Source organism: Erythrolamprus reginae, chromosome 3 (genome assembly GCF_031021105.1).
Source record: "Erythrolamprus reginae isolate rEryReg1 chromosome 3, rEryReg1.hap1, whole genome shotgun sequence".
In the NCBI taxonomy this organism is placed as follows: Eukaryota; Metazoa; Chordata; class Lepidosauria; order Squamata; family Dipsadidae; genus Erythrolamprus; species Erythrolamprus reginae.
This window is the reverse complement of record NC_091952.1, coordinates 191922896-191948878: the sequence shown is the minus strand read 5'-3', so window position 1 is coordinate 191948878 and position 25983 is coordinate 191922896. Positions and strand designations below refer to the sequence as shown.

At 35.8% G+C, this 25983-nt stretch overlaps 1 protein-coding gene across 1 annotated transcript in view; it reads left to right on the top strand.

The window, feature by feature from the left end:
• Positions 1–25983, top strand: part of DOK6 (docking protein 6) — a 158881-nt gene that overhangs the window by 94245 nt on the left and 38653 nt on the right. The window contains exons 5-7 of the mRNA XM_070748635.1: positions 767–956; positions 6003–6141; positions 24577–24694. Of these exons, the coding sequence (XP_070604736.1) occupies positions 767–956; positions 6003–6141; positions 24577–24694 (447 nt within the window). The remainder of the gene's footprint in view (positions 1–766; positions 957–6002; positions 6142–24576; positions 24695–25983) is intronic.

The following is a 25983-nucleotide window of genomic DNA, read 5'->3' as shown; positions in this document are numbered from 1 at the left end:
ATATGTCATATTAATTATGTTGCTTATTTCCAGCTTAGTGTTCAAAGCAAATAAGTCCAGTTGCCTCTTGAAAAAGCATCTTTGGGGACAAAATTTTAGTATTACCGGTATATAATTTGAAATTAAAAGTTTGTATAGTAGCATGCATCCAATCAATAAGAATAAATTAAGTAACTAAATAAATGGCTTTGGCAGAGCACTTTGTTTATCTACAAAAAGTTGCTTACCTATCACTTTTTGATACGTTAATTAGGAGGTGATGTAATAAAACAACTTGAGAAATATATTTTAACTGTCTCTCTTTATCTACACAAAGAAAACATGGAAACTGAATGCTTGACAAAAAGAGAGTTTAATTCCAATGTTTTCTTTTATTTAACAGTAGTTTTCAAAGCTTAAAGTGTGTATTACAAGTCTTACTAAAATGTGCCAAGTTCTTTAAATCGGGAAAACAGATGCATCTTACTAAGACAGTAAAGGAACTAATTAAAATTACAAATGCTAAAAAGGAAAGTGATTATATAATTTTATGAAGTTCATAAAAACAGGCAAAGTTTATTTCATCAACAGGATCTCAACTCTTTTTTCAAATGTGGTAGGAATAAAATATTAGCCCATCCTCTAAATCCATTATACCCTTCTTCTCTTTAAATAACTTTTATTTTAATAATGCTTCAATCATTTGGCAAAATGGAAAATTGTGGTCATAGTTCAAACCAGTTCACAATTTTACTATGATTGTATTATTTCTGTTTCTGTCTTCCAGAACGATTCAATGTATATCTTATGCCTACACCAAATTTAGATATCTATGGTGAATGTACAATGCAAATCACACATGAAAACATTTATCTCTGGGATATCCATAATGCTAAAGTTAAACTAGTCATGTGGCCTCTCAGTTCTTTGAGAAGATATGGGCGTGATTCAACATGGTTCACTTTTGAATCTGGAAGGTAAGTATCAGTTCATAAAACTCAAAGAACATACTTTACTTTCAAATAATTGTGTATTGCAGCTAATGACAGCCTTGTCATGCATGATATAGTGTGAAAGGGACACATTCAAGAATAGTTGCTTTACCTATTATCAGCAAAGTTTTTTATGTATGGTTAGGTTTTTGTTGTTGTTGTTGTTTTAATTAATTTGCATTTCAAGTCCACAAATTATAGTTAGATATTATATCCTGGTTGTAAGCATTTTGGGTTTATCTGGGGTTGCTGTATCTCTGACACATTAGCAGAATGTGGATACATTTTTAATAAATGTATCCACATTCTGGATACATTTATTAAAAATTAATAAAATGTCGACTTTGTATTTTTTTAATATCTTAAATGCTTTATTAGGCACACTGTAATTATATTATTTTTATTATTTGGTATTGATTTGTGATTGACAACCTGTCAGTTAAATTAATTCATGCTGGATAGAGGAAAAAATAAGTAAAGATCTACAAAAATAGACAAAGAGTTCATAAGAGGTACAGATTGGAGAAGATATGCGAGAGTGTGCAAGAGTGTTTGTGAATTATGGCAGTATACAAATTTGATTGATAAATAGTCTTCTAAGTTGAAACTATACCAACAAAATGATGTTCCTGCAATAAATGATTTTTCAGGATAAAAGCAATAAAAAACTCATAGATGCTTTATACTTTTTTAGTCAGCTGTATAATCTAGATTCAAGCATCTTTATGGAATAAACTAAAGATTTTTTAAAGATAAAATGTCCAAACATTACTCTGACTAAGATGTCTCTTTAACAAGCATGGTATTCTCTTCAGTAATTAATTCTATTAAATCAATGAAAAGTGACAGAGTTCTTCTCCAAATCCTAAATTTAGCTGTAAATATACTTGCAAAATGTTGACAGCAGCCTTGGCATAAAGTTTTCAAAATGCATTACCTCAATAATATATCCTACACAATCTGGTTTCATGAAAGGACATCAGGCATCCGATAATATCAGTTGGTTAATTAACATATTAGACATTCCATCAAGTCATCATAGATTGTTTATCAGCTACATCATTTAATGTACTTTTCACCAAAAAAGGATGAACTTCCATGGTCAATCATACTTCTGTTGATTACAGAAGCTGGTGTTTAAACTGCTAGGCCTTTTTCCTTTTGGATGTTCCTAATGTGGAACAGTATTTGGGATGTTATTCCTCCAATTATTCAGATGGGAACTGATGAAAAATAAAAGGAATGTTCCTTTTCAGTAGCCAAATATACAGATCAGCTGATCAATCAGCAGCATTTTGTGTTTAATCCAAGCCAATTAAGTTTTAAGTTGCCTTAGTTTTCTGTCCAATATCTGTATATTGAGTTACAGTCCCACAGGAATGTAACAGATGTGAAGACAGAATTACTATGAAGGAAAGCAATGCACTGAACCACTTATACATGGCAAACAAAATCTCACAGAATTATAGATTATGAAAACAGGTTTTATGAGTAATCCATTAAAGCATGAAGGAATAACAAAAACAAGCAACTCATACTTAACTGCTCCATATCCAAGATTACCAACTCTTTTTGTCAAATTTCAAATATGAATCACGTTCACAGACTATAATCATAAGGTAATAGTGCTTTTATTTTTGTAGAGAACGTTCCTTGACATGAATAAAAGAAAAAGATAACTGATAAAGAGTTGAATAAAATCTTCACAAGTTGAACTGCAGTTTATCTATTTTCTTGGGATTTTTTTGTTCACTTTTAAATAAATTAATCTTCATTTTGATCTACAGACTTATTTACTTCTGTGCCCTTTTTTCAACTTTAGGGCTTTTGAGCTGTCAATATACACTGATTAAAAGCCCAGTCTTTCTGGGCTTCAGTTTCATTTTTATTGGTTAACCTTTGTGAACTTTAATTATAATCATTCATAGCTTTAACCTTTAGTTTATTGACAATAGGGTAACGTACTTAATTTTTGTTTTTCTCAAAGATTTCTGGCTTTTTCTAGCATTACAATAGTCTAAGTAAATAACTTTGATTTCATGCTACTATTGCATAGTGAACTTTTAAAGAAACTTTCAAACAATGTTGAAGAATATATAATGGGTCTTGCATATTTTATATGCATCAGAGTTATCTTTCCTGCAGTCCTTGCTTAATGACTAGTAACTTAGTGATTGATCAGTTATGACAGATCCCCTAATAGGTGTTCAAGGCCCAATGTCTACGTTTCTACACCTTGTTTCAGCAGTCATACAATGTTTTGGGTACTTGGCAATTGGTGCATTATTATAGATATTCACGTTATCCAAGTCATACTACCATGATTTTTTGTGTTTTTTGCCTGTTTCTAGAATTTATTTTGGGTTTCCAACAAAAAATGCCACTTCAATAAAATAGATTCGCTTAACAACTTCTATGTGTGCTTAATGACCAGCACGTTCTTATAACTGCTGCAAAAAAGTTTGTAAAATTGGTCAGCATCGCAAGGCAACCCACTTAATCACAATGATTTATGCCTTATGTCCATAATTTTGGTCTCACAAATATATTGTTCAGTACTGTTTCTGAGATTCACATATTGAATATAGGCTTGTCTACTAGGAATTGAAGGGATGTGATGGGTTCCACAAGAAGTTACCTGTTACATATTAGAAATAGAACAGCTGCTTTACAGTTGAAAGAAAAGCTATTGTTGAGAATACAATGAGCTTCTGCAATCCTATATCTCTATATTATATTATAAATTATACAGACAAATTTGTTATCTGAATCTTATATCATAATTGTATGCAGTGTCAGGTATGAAGAATCAGGGCCACATATTAAGTTCCAGTTAAGCTGATTTATTGTTCATTCCTATATACAAGAATCTACTCAACTAATGATCAGCACTAAATTTGTGCTAGATAAGAGTTAACAGAATTCAAAAGGAACTGGGCCTGCACTGCTTGTGTGAATATAACAACTCCAGGCTGATTCCTCTCTTGACTCCACCTCCATGTTCTGCATTTCCTCCTATTGGCAGTAAACCTAAATCTCATTGATTGGGACATCACACAGCATGCTAAGCCATGATTTTCCTAATCATGGATTCTTCATTATGTCCTAGTTAGCATTAAATCAGGTTTTTTTGGCATGACTGCAAAATATGCTAAGGCAAAAACTTTACTGGATGTTGTCATATTGAGTAGTACAGCTAAAGTCCTTAACTCATTTTGTGCAGTTGCCAAGCATCAAAACTATTGTTTCCAAATTCAAGACCTAATATAGAAAGTGATTATTGGGGTATTAGGAAAATATTATAAATAAGGTGATGGCTTGGACATTTCCTTCAATATTTTAATATGTGTGTCTCTAAAGAAGATTCTTGATTATTCACATAATCTTGGTATATATGAATGTATATTTCCATGATGGCGAATCTATGGCACATGTGCCACAGTGGCACGTGGAGCCATATCGGAGGACACATGAGGTATTGACCTATGTTAGCTCAACTGGCCAGCTGATTTTTGACCTTGGGGAAGGCCTTTTTGCCCTCCGGAGCTTCCCTGAAGCCCCAGAGTGTGAAAAATGACCCCACGGGCAAACTGGAAGTTCCAAAAAATGGACTTCTGGTTTGCCCATTGTGCTGTTTTTCTCACTCCAGGCTTCAGGAAATATCCCTGAAACCTCTGTAGTGAGAAAAACAGCACAAAAGGCAAATCAGAAATCCATTTTTCTGAACTTCTGGTTTGGCCGTTTTTTCCCAGGTTTCAGTGAGGCCTATGCATATGCACAGGGATGTGTACATGCATGGGGAGTTTATTTATTTATTTATTTATTTATTAAATTTGTATGCCGGCCCTCTCCGTAGACTCGGGGCGGCTCACAGCAGTGATAGAAACAATGTACAATACAAATCTAATAATACGAAGTTAAAAACCCATAATTTAAAAAACATGCACACAACACACCATACATAAATTATATAGGCCTGGGGAAGATATTTCAATTCCCCCATGCCTGATGGCAGAGGTGGGTTTTGAGAAGTTTACAAAAGTCAAGGAGGGTGGGGGCAATTCTGATCTCTGGAGGGAGTTGGTTCCAGAGGGCTGGGGCCACCACAGAGAAGGCTCTTCCCCTGGGTCCCATCAAATGACATTGTTTAGTTGACGGGACCCACAGAAGGCTAACTCTGTGGGACCTAACCGGTCGCTGGGATTCATGCGGCAGAAGGCGGTCCCGGAGATATTCTGGTCCGATGCCATGAAGGGCTTTATAGGTCATAACCAACACTTTGAATTGTGACCGGAAACTGATCGGCAACCAATGCAGACTGCGGAGTGTTGGTGAAATATGGGTATACTTGGGAAAGCCCATGATTGTTTTCGCAGCTGCATTCTGCACGATCTGAAGTTTCCGAACACTTTTCAGAGGTAGCCCCATGTAGAGAGCGTTACAGTAGTCTAGCCTCGAGGTGATGAGGGCATTAGTGATTGTGAGCAGTGCGTCCCGGTCCAGATAGGGCCGCAATTGGTGCACCAGGCGAACCTGGGCAAATGCCCCCCTCGCCACAGCTGAAAGATGTTTCTCTAATGTGAGCTGTGGCTCGAGGAGGACACCCAAGTTGCAGACCCTCTCTGAGGGGGTCAGTAATTCCCCCCCCAGGGTAATGGATGGACAGATGGAATTGTCTTTGGGAGGCAAAACCCACAGCCACTCTTTCTTATCAGGACAGAGTTGTATGCATATGGGGTGGTTGTAGCGTGGGGGTGCACATTTGTGGAAGGGATGAAATGGATGTGGGTAAGTGTGGGCATGCTATTGTGTGCACACACATCTTTTTGGCACGCAAACCAAAAAAGATTCACCATCATTGGTATTCATATGTATATGTGTATGAATGTATATGTATGTATGTATAAGTGTGTGTCTGTACACACACACACACACACATCTACAAATTTAAGCATACAAATTTCTGAAATATTAGTTGAAATTTCAGAAACTCTTCTTGATATAAATATGCATGTATATACATTTTTTCAGGATGTGTGACACAGGAGAAGGGCTATTTACCTTTCAGACAAGAGAAGGTGAGATGATCTATCAGAAAGTCCACTCTGCAACACTGGCAATAGCTGAACAACATGAAAGATTGATGATGGAGATGGAACAGAAAGCACGGGTAAGACCCTTGTTATTATTAAACAATTGTTTCTTAGAAGGAAACCATTTCTGAAATAAAATCATATTTATACAAGAAACTTTATATTTAACTTAATTTACAATTATTAAAGAAATTATATCATTCATATAAGACTACTCTTTGTTAAAAATTATGGTTTTATTTATTAATCACAGAATCCCATAACCATTATAGAAGTGAGAAATTTCCATCAGTGAGATTTTATTTTTCTTCCTAATGAGATACAGGGTGAAAATACATGTAAATGCATGTAAATTTTGCCTAAATTTATCAGAACAAAACAGAGCCTTTAAAGTTTTTTAAATGTGTTTTCTTTCTTCTATGTGGAATCAGGTATACAATAGGTAGTCTTTGAGTTATGAGTGGTCCTTTAGCCGCCATTTGAAGTTATGACGGACCTCTCAGGGGGTTCTTGCAACCTAGTTTCAATGGCCACACACATATTACACCTGTAATCATGTGATCTCATGTCAAGTGCTTGGCAACTGGCTCACATTTATGGAAGTGTGCAGTTCCCATGGTCAATGAACACATTTTACTATAGTTTTGCTGATAAATGCATATACTTTATCGGGTTTCAGAAAAACTATACCCATAGCAAGCAATGGATTTCCTTTAAGACTGTGGCATTGATTGAATGATTGATTGATTGATTGATTGATTGATTGATTGATTGATTGATTAGACTTGTATGCTGCCCCTCTCCGTGGACTTGGGGCACCTCACAACATTTGCTTTAGAACTGCTGCATTTTTCATAGAATCAGGCCAATTACACAGATGACCTGTTTTATGAAGATCATGACCATGGTGCGCAGGAATCTATTACAATTCTTACAATGATAGCAAAGATGTCATGAAATTTTAAAAACTTTATTCATATTCCTTGTTTGCCAAATCACCAGTTACTCAGATCTTCCTTACGGTAAGTAGTTTCAAAATGGACTTCCAAAGGCCAATCCTTACCAATTTGCTACTGTATATATTAACCATCTAAGACAGGAGTATTAAATTTGAAGCCAGCAAACCAGATGTGTCACACACTGGCCACATTCACCCATGGTTTAGCAAAGGGGGAAAAGCTCAACATATGTCATGTGGTGGCAATGTGATGCCCGAGTTTGACATCCTGATCTAACACATCACAGTGTTCTTTATTTTTATTTGGTTTTTAAAAATGGTATCAAGAAGTAGAAAGATAATGAAAATTTTGATATTCCTGGAGGGGTCTGTAATATGGTAAATGATTTAGCTTTACTAGATAAATGGTCAAAGCAATGGAAACTGCAGTTTAATGTTTCCAAATGTAAAATAATGCACTTGGGGAAAAGGAATCCTCAATCTGAGTATCGCATTGGCAGTTCTGTGTTAGCAAAAACTTCAGAAGAGAAGGATTTAGGGGTAGTGATTTGTGACAATCTCAAAATGGGTGAGCAGTGTGGTCGGACGGTAGGAAAAGCAAGTAGGATGCTTGGCTGTATAGCTAGAGGTATAACAAGCAGGAAGAGGGAGATTGTGATCCCCTTATATAGAGCGCTGGTGAGACCACATTTGGAGTACTGTGTTCAGTTCTGGAGACCTCACCTACAAAAAGATATTGACAAAATTGAACGGGTCCAAAGACAGGCTACAAGAATGGTGGAAGGTCTTAAGTATAAAACGTATCAGGAAAGACTTAATGAACACAATCTGTATAGTCTGGAGGACAAAAGGAAAAGGGGGGACATGATCGAAACATTTAAATATGTTAAAGAGTTAAATAAGGTTCAGGAGGGAAGTGTTTTTAATAGGAAAGTGAACACAAGAACAAGGGGACACAATCTGAAGTTAGTTGGGGAAAAGATCAAAGGCAACATGAGAAAATATTATTTTACTGAAAGAGTAGTAGATCCTTGGAACAAACTTCCAGCAGACGTGGTTGGTAAATCCACAGTAACTGAATTTAAACATGCCTGGGATAAACATATATCCATTGTAAGATAAAATACAGGAAATAGTATAAGGGAAGACTAGATGGACCATGAGGTCTTTTTCTGCTGTCAGTCTTCTATGTTTCTATGTTTAAATCATGGAGGCTTTGTATTGTAAAGTTCTGAACCACTAGGTAAATAGCCTTATTACATCATGTTTCACCAAGCAGCCTTGCAGCAAATTGAGAGGGTAATTTGTCTTTCTGACTGATTCACATGGACATTTTCTCTTCTACTAAGTTTGACTTAAGTGCTTAATTCTAGGAGACCAAGGCATTTTCAATAGAAAAGCCCATTTAGGAGAACAGCTGTATGTTATCGCACATTAAATTACTGTGTACTTCCTTTTAGTTTTTCTCTTGCCAGTTGTGAAAGTTGATCTAAAGAGCTCTAAAAAAAAGGATTAAAAAATATGGCCAAGTACTCTTTTCAAATCTATTGATCAGAAGAATAGTTCTGGTATGAAATTTATCTTACTAATTGAATTTTACATTCTATGACATTTCTGATATATTAAATATGGTCTGAAAGTAACTAACAAGGTCTCTCTAAAAACATATTATAAATCATTCTGCTCCAGTTAGCTTCCATATTACTTATATCACAATTCCCGTAAATTACACGGGCTAATAGTTGAAACCAAATCACCCTTGGAGGAGATTTGTAGTGGAAATATAATTTAGTCCATAGAACTCAAATATCGCTTGAAATTAAATATGTTATGGTATCTTAAGTCTCATTCACCACACGTCAGCTGTTAAGGCAATTCAACCAGCCATGAGGCTTTGTGCTGGCCTAATTTCTTGCTTTCTTTGTCCAATTTTTTTAAAGAATGAGCCACAATAACTATTATGTGAAATTTTGGAAGATTTGGATGCAAGAAAGGTGAAATATGAGTGCAGTGTCTTTATTACAGAACTTTATTAATGTTCTGGAGGAATAGGAAAAATGTAATGAATTTGAGGAAACATGGAAATTATGTACAAATTAAAGATATTCTATATAATTTGGCAGATATAACTAATGAGACATAAAACTTCAAATTTCTGTATATAAAATGTATTTATTCCCCATATTTATTTATCAATATTTGCATTAGAATATACATTGAAAGGTATTTTAGCATGCCTTCAGGAATTCTGTTCTGTGCAGAAATAATTTTAAAACAAAGTCACAAGTGATTTTTTTCCCATAACTTTTTATTGCTTATCAAAGAAAATATATGATTACCGGCAATGATTAAAAGTGTGTGTATGTGTGTGTGTAGGTATGTAGTAGTGTGTGTGCTTGTGTGTATGTGTGTGTGTTTGTGTGTGTGTAGGACTTAGCATATTCGGGTTTCTTCCCACGCAAGTTTCAGAGATTCCTGGTGACATTTCAACAAGGTCCCACTTGTCATCTTCAGGCTGGTGCTTTTGACTTTGTGCTTGGGCGAACAAAAAATCCCTGCTTTATGTAAACAATCATATTGTATCTTACATTAGAGGAAAGGGAAAAAAGTCACCCATCATCCACAACCAAAACAACAAGGCTTTTCTCAGTTTTAATTACGATTTTAGGAATTAGTTTTTTTCCTTGACTTTTTTTATTATTGCTGTTAATTGTAATTTTTTATATTGTTGTAAGCTGCCCTGAAGGAGGCATAGAAGTCAAATTAAATAAAAGGAATAAATAAATAATAATACTGTAAGTGTAAGGAAAAAAGATGAAGAAAGAGGGAACAAAGAAAAAGCTTTTCTATTTCTCATGCTTGCGTTTTACTCAAATTTTAAAAATCTGATTTTGTTATCTGTATTGGACAATATTTGGAATCAATACAGTAAACAAACTGAATTGTTCCAAATGCCTAAAGTTTATAAGGCATAAGATTTACCTATGGCTGGGTATTACCAGCTTATATATTCACGCAAGGAAAATCTGTTATTTCACTTTGTATAAATAATGCACAAAGCAGAAGTGGGCAGACTTATTTATAAAATACCAGCTGCCAAGGCAGCAATAAATCTTTTTTGTTTTATACTGTATTATTTTTTTCTTTCTTAAATTTAGAAACCTTGATGGTCAATCAAGAGAGGATATTTTGAGTTTTTCTAAAATAAAAGTAACACTTTAAGTTTAATTTGTTTTATTTTTTAAAAACAAATAGGGATTTACTATGTTACTATTTCAATTATGCAATAAGTGTAAATTTTACCTGGTAAGGACACATCAAGAGAACGCTACTATTCCAGTATATTCTTCATATGTAATCCACAGCTTGATGCATAATCGGTTACATTCTAAACCATATGCAAGGTACATATTAGAATTTATTTGCTGGAACATTTCTGCCTAACTGATATAGGAAGTCTGTCTTTGCATATTATGGATACCTTATAGTTTTGCCACTATGCATTTATGTGCAAATAAAGATACACCGGTAGTCCTTGAGTTATGTCTATTTGTTCAGCAACAAAGGTTATTATAAAAAGTTAATTTTAAAAAAGAGAAGGTAAAGAGGCCATCTAATAAGAGCACACAGAGTTGGCCTCCTCCAGGTCCCATCGACTAAGCAATGCAGGTTAGCAGGACTATGGGGAAAGGCCTTTTCTGTTGCCGCTCCGGCTCTATGGAATCAACTCCCCCCAATGTACATACTGTTCCCACCCTATTGGCCTTCTGTAAGGCCATGAAGACCTGGCTTTGCAACTAACAACCATCATGGCCGAATTGTATGAATGGTATGTATGCATGTTGTTGTTATTGTTCTATAATAGGTTTTAATGGGTGTTTTATTGTTTAGATTTTATATTCAACTTCTTTTTTATTGTTTTTGAATTTATATTGTTTATTGTAAGATGCCCTAAGTTCTTCGGGATTGGGTGGCATAGAAGTATATATGAATGAATGAATGAATGAATGAATGAATGAATGAACGAACAAACAAACAAACAAACAAATAAATAAATAAATAAATAAATAAATAAATAAATAAAGTAAAAACTGAGCCCTAGAGACTTCACCTACAAAAAGATATTGATAAAATTGAATGGTTCCAAAGATGGGCTACAAAAATGTAGAAGGTCTTAGGCATAAAACTTATCAGGAAAGACTTAATGAACTCAATCTGTATAGTATGGAGGACAGAAGGAAAAGTGGGGACATAGAGTATTTAGAGATTATCCTGCTATATCTGCATATAATATATATACTCTATATTTATAGTCTGGTTTATTTGCCTGAACAGTCAACTGCTACCACTACTCATGCCTTTACTCTGTATTAAGTGTGTTTTGTGGATGATATATTTCCCCTAAACAATATAACAGCTATGTCCATCATGACATAAAAGGATTGTGTTATATAATACAGTGATGAATGATATATTTTGTCAAATACATCATCAATAGTATCTTTCCTAATAAATCAGTGATATTTTGGTATTTTGAAATGTGTTCAATAATGTAAATGTTAATATTGTATTACCCAAGATGGCAAAAATTACTTGCCAGTGAGGAGGATACTGTATACTGCAATTTGCTACTATCTGATGCAGGATATTTTGTTACATCAGCAAAAAAACTTGTAGATTTCTGTGAAAATATTTTATCTTTATTTAAAAACCAACTTTAAAAAAAAAATGTAAAAGTTTTTTTTTTTAAGAGACCTGCTCTTTTACATCCTCTGCTATTAGTGGTTGGGTTTGTTTCTTTTTCTTTTTTGATAAATGATAAAAATGACCCAGTGTCTATCAAGGAAAAAAAGTTTATCCTTAAAAGAAAGAAAGAAAGAAAGAAATACTCTTAAAAACTTTACAATAAACAGAGTTGCTGGATACTGATACAGGGGAGAAATACTCATTTTAATAATTGTGCGATGAAAAACTGCTTAAGTACACATTAAAGATCAAAATACTTGGAATTTAAAATGTTAGTCTACGGCCAGTGAGGAGGATATACTACAATTTGGTATCATCTGATGCAGGATATTTATAGTACTGAGACAAAACAGAGCAGGGTGCACTCTGTTGCTAAGGTGATAAATAGGCAGCTATCAATATGCTCTTGGTAGGGCAACATAAGCAAAAGAAGGGTCTCTGCCCTACAGACCTTACAGCTTTAAATGAACATTTAAATAAATACTTTGAGGAGCCAAAAGAAGAGGACATAGGAAAAAAAATGAATAAATTAACTAATAAAAGGCAACAGTAAAAAGTTACATTAATATGATCGCCGGGTCCCGTCGACTAAACAATGTCATTTGGCGAGACCCAGGGGAAGAACCTTCTCTGTGGCTGCCCTGACCCTCTGAAACTAGTTCCCCCCAGAGATCAGAATTGCCCCCACCCTCCTTGCCTTACGTAAACTCCTTAAAACCCACCTCTGTCGTAAGGCATGAGGGAATTGAGATATTTCTTTCCCCCAGGCCTTATTATGCATGGTATATTTGTGTGTATGTTTGGTTTTTAATAAGGGTTTTTAGTTATTTTAATTATTAAAATTTGTTATATGTTGTTTTATTATTGTTGTTAGATGCCCCGAGTCTACAGAGAGGGGCGGCATACAAATCTAATAAATAAATAAATAAAATTAGTTAAATAAATAAAATATAATAAATAAAATAAATAAAATATATATAAATAAATAAATAAATAAATACATACATACATACATACATACATACATACATACATACATACATACATATATACATACATACATGCTTACTGGACATTAAAACATGCACATTGTCAATCTCCCTGATGATGCCTTAAGGTGAATATGTAATATTACTATACTGATCTTTAGTTTTCAAGGGTCAAGTTTTATCTTTTGTTATTTAGAACAGTGGTTCTCAACCTTCCTAATGCCATGACCCTTTAATACAGTTCCTCATGTTGTGGTGACCTCCAACCATAAAATAATAAAATGAATATATTAGGAGACTCAGGGGTAGCTTCCAACTAACCTCGCTGCTTGTTTGCTTCCTCCTGTGCTATGTGGCTGCGCTTCGTGATTGCGCATGCACTTTGCAGGCTCACACAGGTACAGTGCAGAATTTTTTTTTTAACGTGCAAAGAAAAAAGAGCTGGAAACAGGATGGCGATGAATGCGCAGTGCTGGAAATTCAGCTTCTGTGCATGCTCAGAAGTTTCCATGGTACAGATTATTATTTTTTTTGCAGTAGTCTATTTGCATGTGGGTGGACCCGTTTGGACACAGATAGAGGAGTGGTGTCTCAGTTCCTAAAGCCATTGGAAATATGTATTATCTCAACTTCCCAAATGGTCACAACCCACAGGTTAAGTAACCACTGATTTAGGCCAAAATCCTTTGTATAAACAAATGCTACGATTTCAGTAGCAAGAAATTGTACCATTATATGGGATGTATTTGTTTCGGAGGGAGAATTCTATTCATCTCAAGGTAAAATTTCCTCCTTTGCTTCTTCTGAAGGAAGAAAAGCTTTTTCTTTTGTAGTAAAAAGATCTTTTGATCTCAGATACCATTTAGGTAATGTATGAGATCAAATAGCCTGTATTCTGTAGCACTGAAGCTCTTAAAACTTCAAAAGCAACCTTGGAGGTTGAAGTAGTTTTCCTTATTTGAACTGAAACTCAAAAGGGATCCATGAACAGTAGTACCAATGCTTTCAGAACTCTCAGTATGAGTTCCAAAAAGGCTTGTGAATAAGAGAAAAAACTGCATATACACACGGAAAGACAGAAAATGATCTGGAACACATGAAATATTTGAAACATAGTCCAGAATTATGTGTCACCCAGTAAACAACTAGATGGCTTAGTGGAGCTCACAAATCTGAAATAACAGGAAATAGATACAACTCTCTTAACTGTTGCTTCTAGTAATCTGCATTTAAAACATTGCCTGTGATTCAAGAGGTAGTACAAGATATTAATTGTCATAAATAAACTAATCCTCCATGATCTTGCACAGTTCCTTTTTAAAACCACCCAAACTGGTTGCCTTTACCCCAACAGCTGGTATTGAATCCACTTCACTTTCAACTTTACTTATGTTGATTAAGAATTTCTGACTATTTGGTTTCTAATTATCTGATTTGTGGGAGACTTCATTTTTCATATCTTCCATAAGTGAAAATTGTCTATTTATTTGTACTTTTTTTTTAACTAGTCACCAATCTATAAGAGCTTCTATTAGGAAAGGGAGTATCAAGCATTTTTGAAAATCTATCTCTATATACTTTGGATAACTATATACTTGATGACCAGTATATGTATACTTGATGATAAATTGAAAGGAATATATATCTACATTTATTTATTTTATTTATTTGTTTGTTTATTTGTTTTGTCAAGTACATATTAGAGGTATGTAAAGATATAATAATATTCATATACAGTGGTTCCTCTACTTAAGAACTTAATTCATTCCATGACCAGGTTCTTAAGTAGAAATGTTCTTAAGAAGAAGCAATTTTTCACATAGAAATCAATGTAAAAGGAAATAATGCGTGCAAATCCATTAGGAAAAAAATAAAAGCTTGGAATTTGGGTGGGAGGAGGAGGAGTAAGAAGAGGAGGAGGACAGGCACTGCAGAAGGAAGAAGGGGAGGGGAGGGGAATTTTAAAAAATCCAAAACTTTAAGGCTTTAAAAAAAAGGGACTCTGAGGCAGCGAGGAGGAGCATGCACCTCCAATACACCCGGTGCGAGGTTGCCTCCCATACACTGCCTCCCATATACTGGCTGCTGCTGCTGCTACCTGCTGCTTCTTCCTTCCCATGCTGAAGTGCTCACCTCTCCTCTTGCTCACTCGCTTTGTAACCTGTGCCTTTTCTTCGCTGTGGTTACTCCTTGGCTGCCCAGAGCGAAGGGAGCATTTTTTTTCTCTGTTCAAGCGCCCAGAGAAAGTAAAATGCTTCGTTTGCTCTGGACTGCCAACGCCTCCTTAAGAGCCACCGAAAGGCTCCTCTGGCAGCCCAGAAAAGCCCGAGATGTCTGGTATTAAAGAGGGAATGGCAGGAAATTTTTCTGGGCTTGGGTTCTTAAGTAGAAAATGGTTCTTAAGAAGAGGCAAAAAAATCTTGAACACCCGGTTCTTATCTAGAAAAGTTCTTAAGTAGAGGCGTTCTTAAGTGGAGGTACCACTGTGCATGATACTAGTAAAAAGAAAAAGAAGAAACATTAGATATAATAATATTCATATACAGTGTTCCCTCGATTTTCACGGGTTCAAACTTCGCGGAAAGTCTATACCACGGTTTTTCAAAAATATTAATTAAAAAATACTTTGTGGTTTTTTTCCCTATACCATGATTTTTCCCACCCGATGACGTCATATGTCATCGCCAAACTTTCGTCTACCTTTAATAATTTTTTTTAAAAATAAACTTTAATAAATAAACATGGTGAGTAATAATCTGAATGGTTGCTAAAGGAATGGGAAATTGCAATTTAGGGGTTTAATGTGTTAAGGGAAGTCTTGTGATACTGTTCATAGCCAAAAATAGTGTATTTACTTCCGCATCTCTACTTCGCGGAAATTCAACTTTCGCGGGCGGTCTCGGAACGCATCCCCCGCGAAAAGCGAGGGAACACTGTACATTATACTAGTAAAAAAAATAAAAAGAAACATTAAGACAGGGGATGGAACACTGGTGCATTTATGCATGCCCCTTACTGACCTCTTAGGAACCAGGAAAGGTCAGGAGTAGATAGTCTAAAGGTAAAGTTTTTGGGGTTAGGAGATGATACTACAGAGTCTGGTAGTGAGTTCCATGCATCAACTACATGGTTACTAAAGTCGTATTTCCTACAGTCAAGTTTGGAGCAGTTTACATTAAGTTTGTATCTGTTGTGTGCTCATATGTGCTCTTGTGTTGTTGTGGTTGAAGCTGAAGTAGTCGTTGACAGGAAGGATGTTGTTGCATATGATTTTATGGGCTATGCTTAGATTGTGTTTAAAGCGACATAGTTTTAAGTTTTCTAAACCTAGGATTGTAAATCTAGTTTCGTAAGGAATTCGGTTACAAGTGGAGGAGTGAAGGGCTCTTCTGGTAAAGTATCATACTTTACAAGATGTCAACGTTTACATATATTATATGGTTACATATAGTGTTAACATCTGTCTGTCTGTTTGTCTATCATCTATCCAAGGGATGTCAAACCCAAGGCCTGTGGGCCACATCCAGCCCACAGGGTGCTTAGGACTGTTCTGCAGTGCCTTTGCCATGTAGCCCTCCCAGGCTCCATTTTTGGCTGCAGTGGCCTCCTGAAGCCCTCTGCCAGCAAAAATGGAATTTATGCAGAGGGCTGCAGGACCCCATTGTGGCCAAAAATGAGTGAAATTGAGTTGGCCACGCCCACCTTGGCCCCCTGAGGCCAAACACAATCCTGATGCAGCCTTCAATGAAATCGAGTTTGACACTCTTGATCTATCCTGTCCTATCCTATCTTTTCCTTCTATCTGTCTGTCTGTCTGTCCGTCCGTCCATCTGTCTATCTGTTTATCATCTATCTCTATCATATATAATGCATATTCATTATAAATCCCAAAGCTTGCCATTTGGTAAATAATCTTGATTTTCACAAAATAGAACATGAAGTTGTGTCATGTGGATTAGGGAACAATAATTTTCATTCTAAAGCATGAAAGTAAACAAATCAGTCAATGTATTGAAAACTGCATAAAGAGAAGTTTTAGAGAAAAAATATGTTTTAAAGTCATATTGGAAACAAGTAAACATGTTTTGTGTGGCCTCATATAATATCCACAGAACTGATGTCGTCAGTGAACTAAAGAACAATCTGTCAGACTCACTTTAGCAGAGTCTGCAAACAACAGGGAAAATATGTTAGGCAACAAAACTACTGAAACTTTGTGTTTACAAACTGAAAATTCAGCAGTATCTGTATTGCACATATATGGTGCACATTGTTCCAAATGGAAGCACAAGAGAAAATACAGGGATTATACTTTATCTCGTTTATTTTTACCTTGCCTGTAGCAAAAGAAGAAGTGCTATCTACCAGGAAAGTAGATAATTTTTCTATCCCACATGTTTTTCCCACTTTCTGAAAATGAAATTTACTGGCATATTCTTAATACCAGCTATTAGCAGCAGGGATATAATCTGTTATGGGCTCTGTTGACTGATATATTGTCATAATCTCTATGAATGAGGGTTTAAAAAAATTTAAATGAGCAAGCCAGTCACAAAATATACCTGAAATATAAAATGAAACTGTTAGAATAGAATAGAATAGAATAGAATTTTATTGGCCAAGTGTGATTGGACACACAAGGAATTTGTCTTGGTGCATATGCTCTCAGCGTACATAAAATAAAATATACATTTGTCAAGAATCATGTGATACGACACTTAATGATTGTCATAGGGGTCAAATAAGCAATGAAGAAGCAATATTAATAAAAATCTTAGGATATAAGCAACAAGTTACAGTCATACAGTCAACATGGGAGGAAATGGGTGATAGGAATGATGAGAAAAACTAGTAGAATAGAAGGGCAGATTTAGTAGAAAGTCTGACAGTGTTGAGGGAATTATTTGTTTAGTAGAGTGATGGCGTTCGGGGAAAACAAAGGAACACTTTATTCTGAACTTGGAATCCTTAAAATTCCTGTCCAGTGGATCTAATTTACATAGGATTAGTTGTCTTTGATGTATAGGAATTCATAAATGAAGCTTTCTTCTGAAAAGAAATTGACCAAATATAAAATATATAAGAATTCTCATTATTGTTACCCTGATACACTTCCCAAAATATGCTTAGCAGGACAGGTAAGCATGGCCCAGCCCAACTCCTAGATCAGCCAACTTCCCAAAGTTATTTCACAATGTGGGTTTTCTTTGCAGCATTTACCCCCAATGATCTCCTAGGCAAGGGAAATTTTTAAACAGAGAGTCCTTTATATCAGTGTTCAACCCAACATGGTATTATTGGCTAAAAAAAAATCCCTAGGTTGGTTGGTTAAGAATAAAGCTGTTTTTTATTCAAAAGAATAAAGCAGTTTTTCAGGAAAGCCTCTGGAACCCATGGATGGCAAAACACAGACCTAAAAGCCTTGTTTGTTGGGCCATTTTTCACCATCCATCATCCACCATTCTGCAGGCTTGTCATCGAGTCAGACATAAATTTTAAGAAAGCCCTATTCTAGAGCAATATTTTGAGTTGTTGAACACTCTGGTTAAATATGATCACTTCTTCTTTTTTTAAAAAAATATTTTTTTATTATTTTTCATTAGACAAACAAAGACAGACAACATTCAACATCCAAGGAGCTACCATTGCTCCGCTTATCATAGAAGTCTAACTACTAAAAAAAAAAAACCTAACTATAATCAGATCGATTCAGAAATATAACACTCTCACTCTATATTCTTATTAAATTTAACTCTGTTGTTTATATGTTGTAGATTATATAACTTTAATTGATTTTCTTATCTATAAAATATAAAATACTTAAACTAATAATACAATATTAAAAGATAATAGATTAATATTAGTGATATTGCAAAAATACTCTATATTTTTGTTATTTTTAAACTATTACATTCTATCTATTACTGTCATGTTATTCAATTAATTAATTAATTAATATTTACTTATTTAATATAACTAAAAATGGGGAAGGCTTGTCATTGAGTCACACATAAATTTTAAGAAAGCCCTATTCTAGAGCAATATTTTGAGTTGTTGAACACTGGCTAAATATGATCACTTCTACCACTTGCCATATAATATATATACATATGTATTTTACAACTGTTTCTTCCTACCTTACACCAGAAACAGACTATATGCCAGGGATGGCAATTTATTTATTTATTTTTGCTCGGGTGCCCAAAGGGCACATGCGTGCAAAATAGCATGTGCACATGTGCCCACAATCATAATGCAATGCCCTTCCCACATGCATGCATGCACAACTCTCTGCACTGCCCCCACGATTCACTGAAGCCACTGGAACCTGTGAATGATGACAAATGAATTCCATCTGATTTTGGGGTTTCCAGAGGGCAGGGCAGGTCATTTTGGCCTTCCACAGGCTTCAGGAAAGCCTACAGAATGGTGGATGGTGGAAAATGGCCCAACAAAAATGCCTATTGGCTCTGTTTTGTGCCATCCATGGGTTCCAGAGGCTTTCCTGAAGCTTGGGAAAGGTGAAAACGACTTCTCGGCAGCTGGTCAGCATACACATGTGCAATGGAGCTGAGATAGGGCAACGCCTCGTATGCCCTAAAATATGGGCATGGAGAAATTAATATACCCCTTAGCTACTATAATTTATGTATGGTTTGTTTGAGTGTATGATTATTTTCTATAAGGGTTTTAAACTGTTTTTTTAACTGTTGGATTTGTATATTGTGTATTGTCCTGTTGTAAGCCGCTCCGAGTCCTCGGAGAGGGGCAGCATACAAATCTAATATATTACTATTATTTATTATTATTATTATTTTATTATTATTATTATTATTATTATTATTATTATTATTATTATTATTATTATTATTATTACTCCGCATACCACCTGTGCCATAGATTCGCCATCACACTATATGCTGTATTTTATTGTTATTTTATTTTATTGAAAAGGGTTACAAAGGCTAATCAATAAATTACTACTACTTCAAAACATGGTTTAAATGAATGCCATGTCTGCAAGTATTGATCTATAGTGTTTTTATATATTTTTAAATTAGGTTGTGAGATGCAAACATATAACCCTGTAAGTTCTTTTAATTCCCATCCCTGATGTCCCTTAATCATTGTACAATGGCTGCAGTAGAAAGACCACATGAGAATTAATGCTGTTTTTCAGAATCATTATCTCCTAACGAGATTGCTGCATGCAATCCCATGAACTTTACAAAGAATGGTGCCTTTTAGAGTTTCTGTAGTAAGCCAGTTTTACTCAGCCTTACCCACAAATCCGGTCTGGCTTGGACAAAATCTACAATTCACTTTTTTTTCAATGAAAAGATGTCACGGGTCACTTTCTCAGATATAGGAACTGTAAAGTTTAGTTGAAATTTTAGAAGTAGTGCTAGATAGACAGCTTTGTCTATATATTGCAAGGTTTATATTCATTAAGCAATAATGAGAAAAGAGTCTTACAATAATGAGAGGAGGGGTCAGTTTTCACATATGTCTCTCCTCTCATCTTCCCCCCTCTTTTCCTTTCTCCCTCTTTCTCTTCCCTCCCTCCACCCTCCGGCTGCCCTGGAATCTCAAAAAAGTTTAGTGGAGGAGTGTCTTCTGATCTTTTAATGCATTTATATCAGAGGTGGGTTCTTGCTGGTTCAGACCGGTTTTCTAGAACCGATAGCAGGAATTTTCCCTCTGCTCATCAAACGGGCAATGAGGGCCTACTGGTCACGCCCCATACTGGTTCCCTGGCTTGAAACCCATTCACCAGAGCCAAATTTAATCAAAAATAACTCTCTGCGCATGCGCAAAGCCTCCTGCGCGTGGTGGATGAGTTTAACCTGGGAGCGACGGGGGCACAAAGCATGCACTTCCAGCGCAACCTTGAACTGATAGTAAAGCTAACTAGAAACCACCCTGCCACCATAGTTCCCTCTAAGCTGAGCAGTGAGCAATCGCTCACTTAAAAATCATCATCAACTCAGAGTTTTTCAAACCTGCCCAGAAGCCGAGAGGGAAGGAGAGAGAGAGGAAGAGCGAGAAACAGATAGAAAAAAGAGAGGAAGGAAAAGAAAAAGAAAAAGAATGGGAGTAAGGAAGAGAGAAAGAAAATCAAAATCTAGTTTGAAACTAGCTCAACTATTTAAGTGGCATTTTGATATTGATAGAGTTGCCCTATTATGAGCTCACTGTTATAGACACACAGTACAGTATTTTATTTTGAAATTCTCTGAGGCAAAACAGGGTGGTTTTTTTGTTTGTTTGTTTATTTAATATTTCTGTGCTGCCCAGTCCCGAAGGGACTGCCGCTCAGACACTATACTTTTCTGCCCACCCCCAAAAACTATTAGAGGGAACACTGCCTGCCACCCCACTTTACTTTAATTAAAAGCTCAAAATGCTTATGCCATTTCAAAGGCATAGAACAGTACTGCAGCCATTGTAAGATTTTAAAAAATAAAAGCGATTTGCTTCTGTAGTGGTTCTATTACTGGAGGCCAAATAATTATTTTCATTTATTAAGTTTCTACACTGCCCATCACACCTAAGTGACTTCAGATCGTGCAGAATGCAGCTGCGAGAGCAATTATGGGCTTCTCTAAGTATGCCCATATTACTCCAACACTCCGCAGTCTGCATTGGTTGCCAATCAGTTTCCGGTCACAATTCAAAGTGTTGGTTATGACCTATAAAGCCCTTCATGGCACCGGACCAGAATATCTTTGGGACCACCTTCTGCCGCACGAATCCCAGCGACCGGTTAGGTCCCACAGAGTTGGCCTTCTTCGGGTCCCGTCGAGTAAACAATGTCGTCTGGGGGGACCCAGGGGAAGAGCCTTCTCTGTGGTGGCTCCAACCCTCTGGAACCAGCTCCCCCCTGAGATTAAGATTGCCCCCACCCTCCTTGCCTTTCGTAAACTCCTTAAAACCCATCTCTGTCGTCAGGCATGGGGGAATTGAAAATCTCCCCTTGCCCATGTTGTTTTGGTGTTTGATTGATTGTGTGATTGTTTTTTATATATATTGGGGTTGTTTTTATGAATTTCTTAACCTAAAACTGTAATTGAATTGGTGGGTATTGGATTTGTCACTATGTACTGTTTTTGCCATTGTTGTGAGCCGCTCCGAGTCTGCGGAGAGGGGCGGCATATAAATCCAATAAATCTAATCTAATCTAATCTTTTGATGTTTTATAACAACAAAATAGAACAATAAACACCATGAATAAAAACACAAATTAAAACTGAGTTAAGAAACTTGCAAGATAATGGTGGAATTCAGAGTTAAAAATTCAAAAGACTAAAAAAATGGCAAGGTAGAGTAAATACTCTGAAGCCACCAGCCATTCCCAAGGCTGCATCATATTCTTAAATTCCCACGTTATTTGGCAGAGCCAGGTCTTTACACTTTTCTGGAAAACCAGAAGGATGGAGGCTCACCTCAACTTTGAGAATAAGATGTTCCAATAGCAAAGAATGAAATTTAGTCAGGTGCAAAACTGTATAGTTTGGCTCTGCAACCAAACAAAACAAACACAGAGTTCAGAGGATAATCCAAACTGCAGAAAAAAACATTGCGACCAACCCGTCTTCCATTGAGGATCTGTATACAGCATGAGTCAAAAAGAGGGCTGTGAAAATATCTATAGACGCCTCACATCCTGGACATACATTAAATTGTTTCAACTCCTACTCTCAAAAAGAGACTATAGGCCATTGTACACTAAAACAACTAGACACAAGGACAGTTTTTCCCTGAAAGCTATCACTCTGCTTAACAACTAATTCCCACAACACTTTCAAAAATTTAAGACTGCATTACTATTATTCTTCTCTTCCTTACTAATATCTATCTCTTCCTACTTATTACTATGATCACTTTGCTTGTATCTTTCAATTATATTGTTTTTGTTTCCTAGTATAATTTGATAGCTTATTAGTAACCTTGATTATCACTAAGTGTTGTGTCTTTTTATTTTTGATGAAATGTATTTTATTCTCCTTATGTACACTGAGATCATATACACCTAAGACAAATTCCTTGTGTATCCAGTCACACTTGGTCAATAAAGAATTCTAGTCTAGTCTTCTCGTGACATTCTCCAAAATCTCCCCCAGAAAGGAAAGGCTGGGTATTGGTCAAAGTTTGTCAAGCTTCTTCAGAAGACAATGCATTACCAACTCTTTCAGGATTGATTACACTGCATCTTTTCTGGAAGAAACATTTGCAGCCCCTTGACTTCAGCTATTCATAGTCCTCCTAGTCACCAGAAGTAGTTACAAATACCATAGGTCTCAACATCAGGTCACACAGCTCACACTATATGAAAAAACCTTTTCTACTAATTGCACCAGCTGTCTATTGGAAAATATTGCACCACTCTCCTTCTGAATTGATCGCTGTAGCTTTTGCAGCATGTAACTTTCATTCACCTTCATCTTTAGTCACTACTTCATTTGATTAGCATGCTCTTTGTTATTTGTTACCAACAAATCTGTCAACTAAAATCCATCTGCCCCCTATTTCAGAAAGACAAATGTGTAGAGAGCACACCTTTGTACATAGATCACAATTATTCTTAGGAGCTGGTTATACCAAAGACATCACATATCCTTTTCTTGGAGCAGATAGGGAGTTTATAGTGTAGTAGAGTAGAGTAGAGTAGAATAGAATAGAATTCTTTATTGGCCAAGTATGATTGGACACACAAGGAATTTGTATTTGGTGCATATGCTCTCTGTGTATATAAAAGAAAAGATACATTTGTCAAGAATCATGAGGTCAACACTTAATGATTGTCATAGGGGTCAAATAAGCAATGAGGAAACAATATTAAATAATATTAAACAATTCAAAGTGTTGGTTATGACCTATAAAGCCCTTCATGGCATTGGACCAGAATATCTCCAAGACCGCCTTCTGCCGCACGAATCCCAGCGACCGGCTAGGTCCCACAGAGTTGACCTTCTCCGGTTCCCATCAACGAAACAATGGTGTCTGGCGGGACCAAGGGGAAGAGCCTTCTCTGTGGCAGCCCCGACCCTCTGGAACCAACTCCCCCCAGAGATTAGGATTGCCACCAACCTCCTTGCCTTTCACAAACTCCTTAAAACCCACCTCTGCCGTCAGGCATGGGGAAATTGATTCCCCTGGGCCAATTCCGCTTTATGTATGGTTTGTATGAGATGTATGATTGTTTTTTATATTAAGGGTTTTAAATTGTTTTTAACTATTGGATTTGTACTGTTTTGTTGTTTTGAGCTGCTCCGAGTCTCCAGAGAGGGGCGGCATACAAATCAAATCAAATCAAATCAAATCAATCAATCAATCAATCAATCAATATTAATAAAAGTCTTAAGGATACAATATATATCCTTATATTCTAATTGAACATCCCTTAGACAATATCTGAAATTTTGCTCACTTGCAGCTATTAATGCAGCTCAATATATGGGTAGTTAATGGTTTTATTTATTTCTGTTAAAAAATAAAACACATCATATTTCTGAACAGGTTTGAAAGTAACCTTGAGTGGAAAAGCAAATTCTCTTTTGTTTGCTAGATAGGTTGCCTCTTGAAATGCAACTACAATAGCAAGTATACTGCTACAAAGAGGAAGTACAATGAGTACTTCATTGTATCATTGTATTGTTTTTTATTGTTGTAAGCTGCCCTGAGTCCTATGGGATTGGGCAGCATAGAAGTCAAATAAATTAAATTATAAATCAAATTGATTGTGATAATGCTAGCTTGAAACACATATGGCAAATTACTGAAAAACATGCCATGGTGTATTTCATTTATTTTTACAGCTTCAGACCAGTTTAACTGAACCCATGACGTTACCTAAGTCAATCTCACTTCCTCGCAGTGCATACTGGCATCACATCACTCGGCAGAACAGCGTGGGAGAAATATATAGTTTACAAGGTAAGATGCTTGAACAGTGAAAAAAAATATGTCAATTAATGTCACCTCATAAATTGTTTAAATTACTAAGGCAGGTGGATGGATGGGTGGGTGAGTGAGTGAGTGAGTGGGTGGATGTATTGAGTTTTGGCAACTAATGTGGAAGGGTCATATGGAATTTACCATAGAAAATGCTGGTAGAGAAGATTTAATTTTGTTTACACTGGCATATTCTCCACAGAATTTGGGTCATTTGTCACCATAGATAAATAAATAATAACTCAAAGCACTATTCTTCAAGTATAGCGTGGGAAATCTAAAAGTGTTTTTTTATTCATAATATATTTGTATGGTTTAAAATAAATTTCTATTGAAATCATGACTGAAGGACAAAAAAAAAGTCTCCCTAAACTTTTAGATTGGTTTGTAACTCTCTGGGTAAAAGATGGTTGCTGACAAATTATTTTTATGTAAAGGTACACCTCAGATAAGATAATATTTTATTATAGGAGAGACAATTGGACAGGGGACAGAAGACACACTAGTGCACTTATGCTCGCCCTTTACTGACCTCTAAGGAATCTGGAGAAGTCAACCGTGGAAAGTCTAAGGGAAAAATGTTGGGGGTTGGGGGTTGACACCACGGAGTCTGGTAATGAATTCCACGCTTCAACAACTCGATTGCTAAAGTCATATTTTTTACAGTCAGGTTTGGAGCGGTTGATATTAAATTTGAACCTGTTGCGTGCTCTTGTGTTATTGCGGTTGAAGCTGAAGTAGTTGTTGACAGGCAGGATGTTGCAAACAAAGAAGAAATGCCAGTTGTGTTTTTATCAAAAAAATCCAGAAAATGATGAGGTTTGTGTTTGAAAAATGAGAGAAATATAGGCACATATTCAGCTTCCTCTAGATATATCTTCATTCACTCAAGTCAGTCAAAATTATAGGATGGACCGTACATAAGATCCAGTTTAGTTACTGAAATTATTATGATTTTATGCCTACATATTCTCCCCTCCCGTCTTTGGGTTACTTTGTTATCATCTTTTGCCTTTATCATCATTTCAGTCTACTATATGAGCAGTTTACTGAAACACACATGTGTAATTATTAACTTACTGACATTGACACAATAAAAATCATTATAGTTGATAACATCTGCCAAACAATATACTTCTGGTATATTAATATTCATGGTATATTAATAAGTGGGAATGTGATTATGTATATAAATCAAAGTACAGAGATTGAGAGTTAACATTCTGTTAATCCTCAATTGAGATGGCTTTTTGCTGATGTCTTGTAGGGGG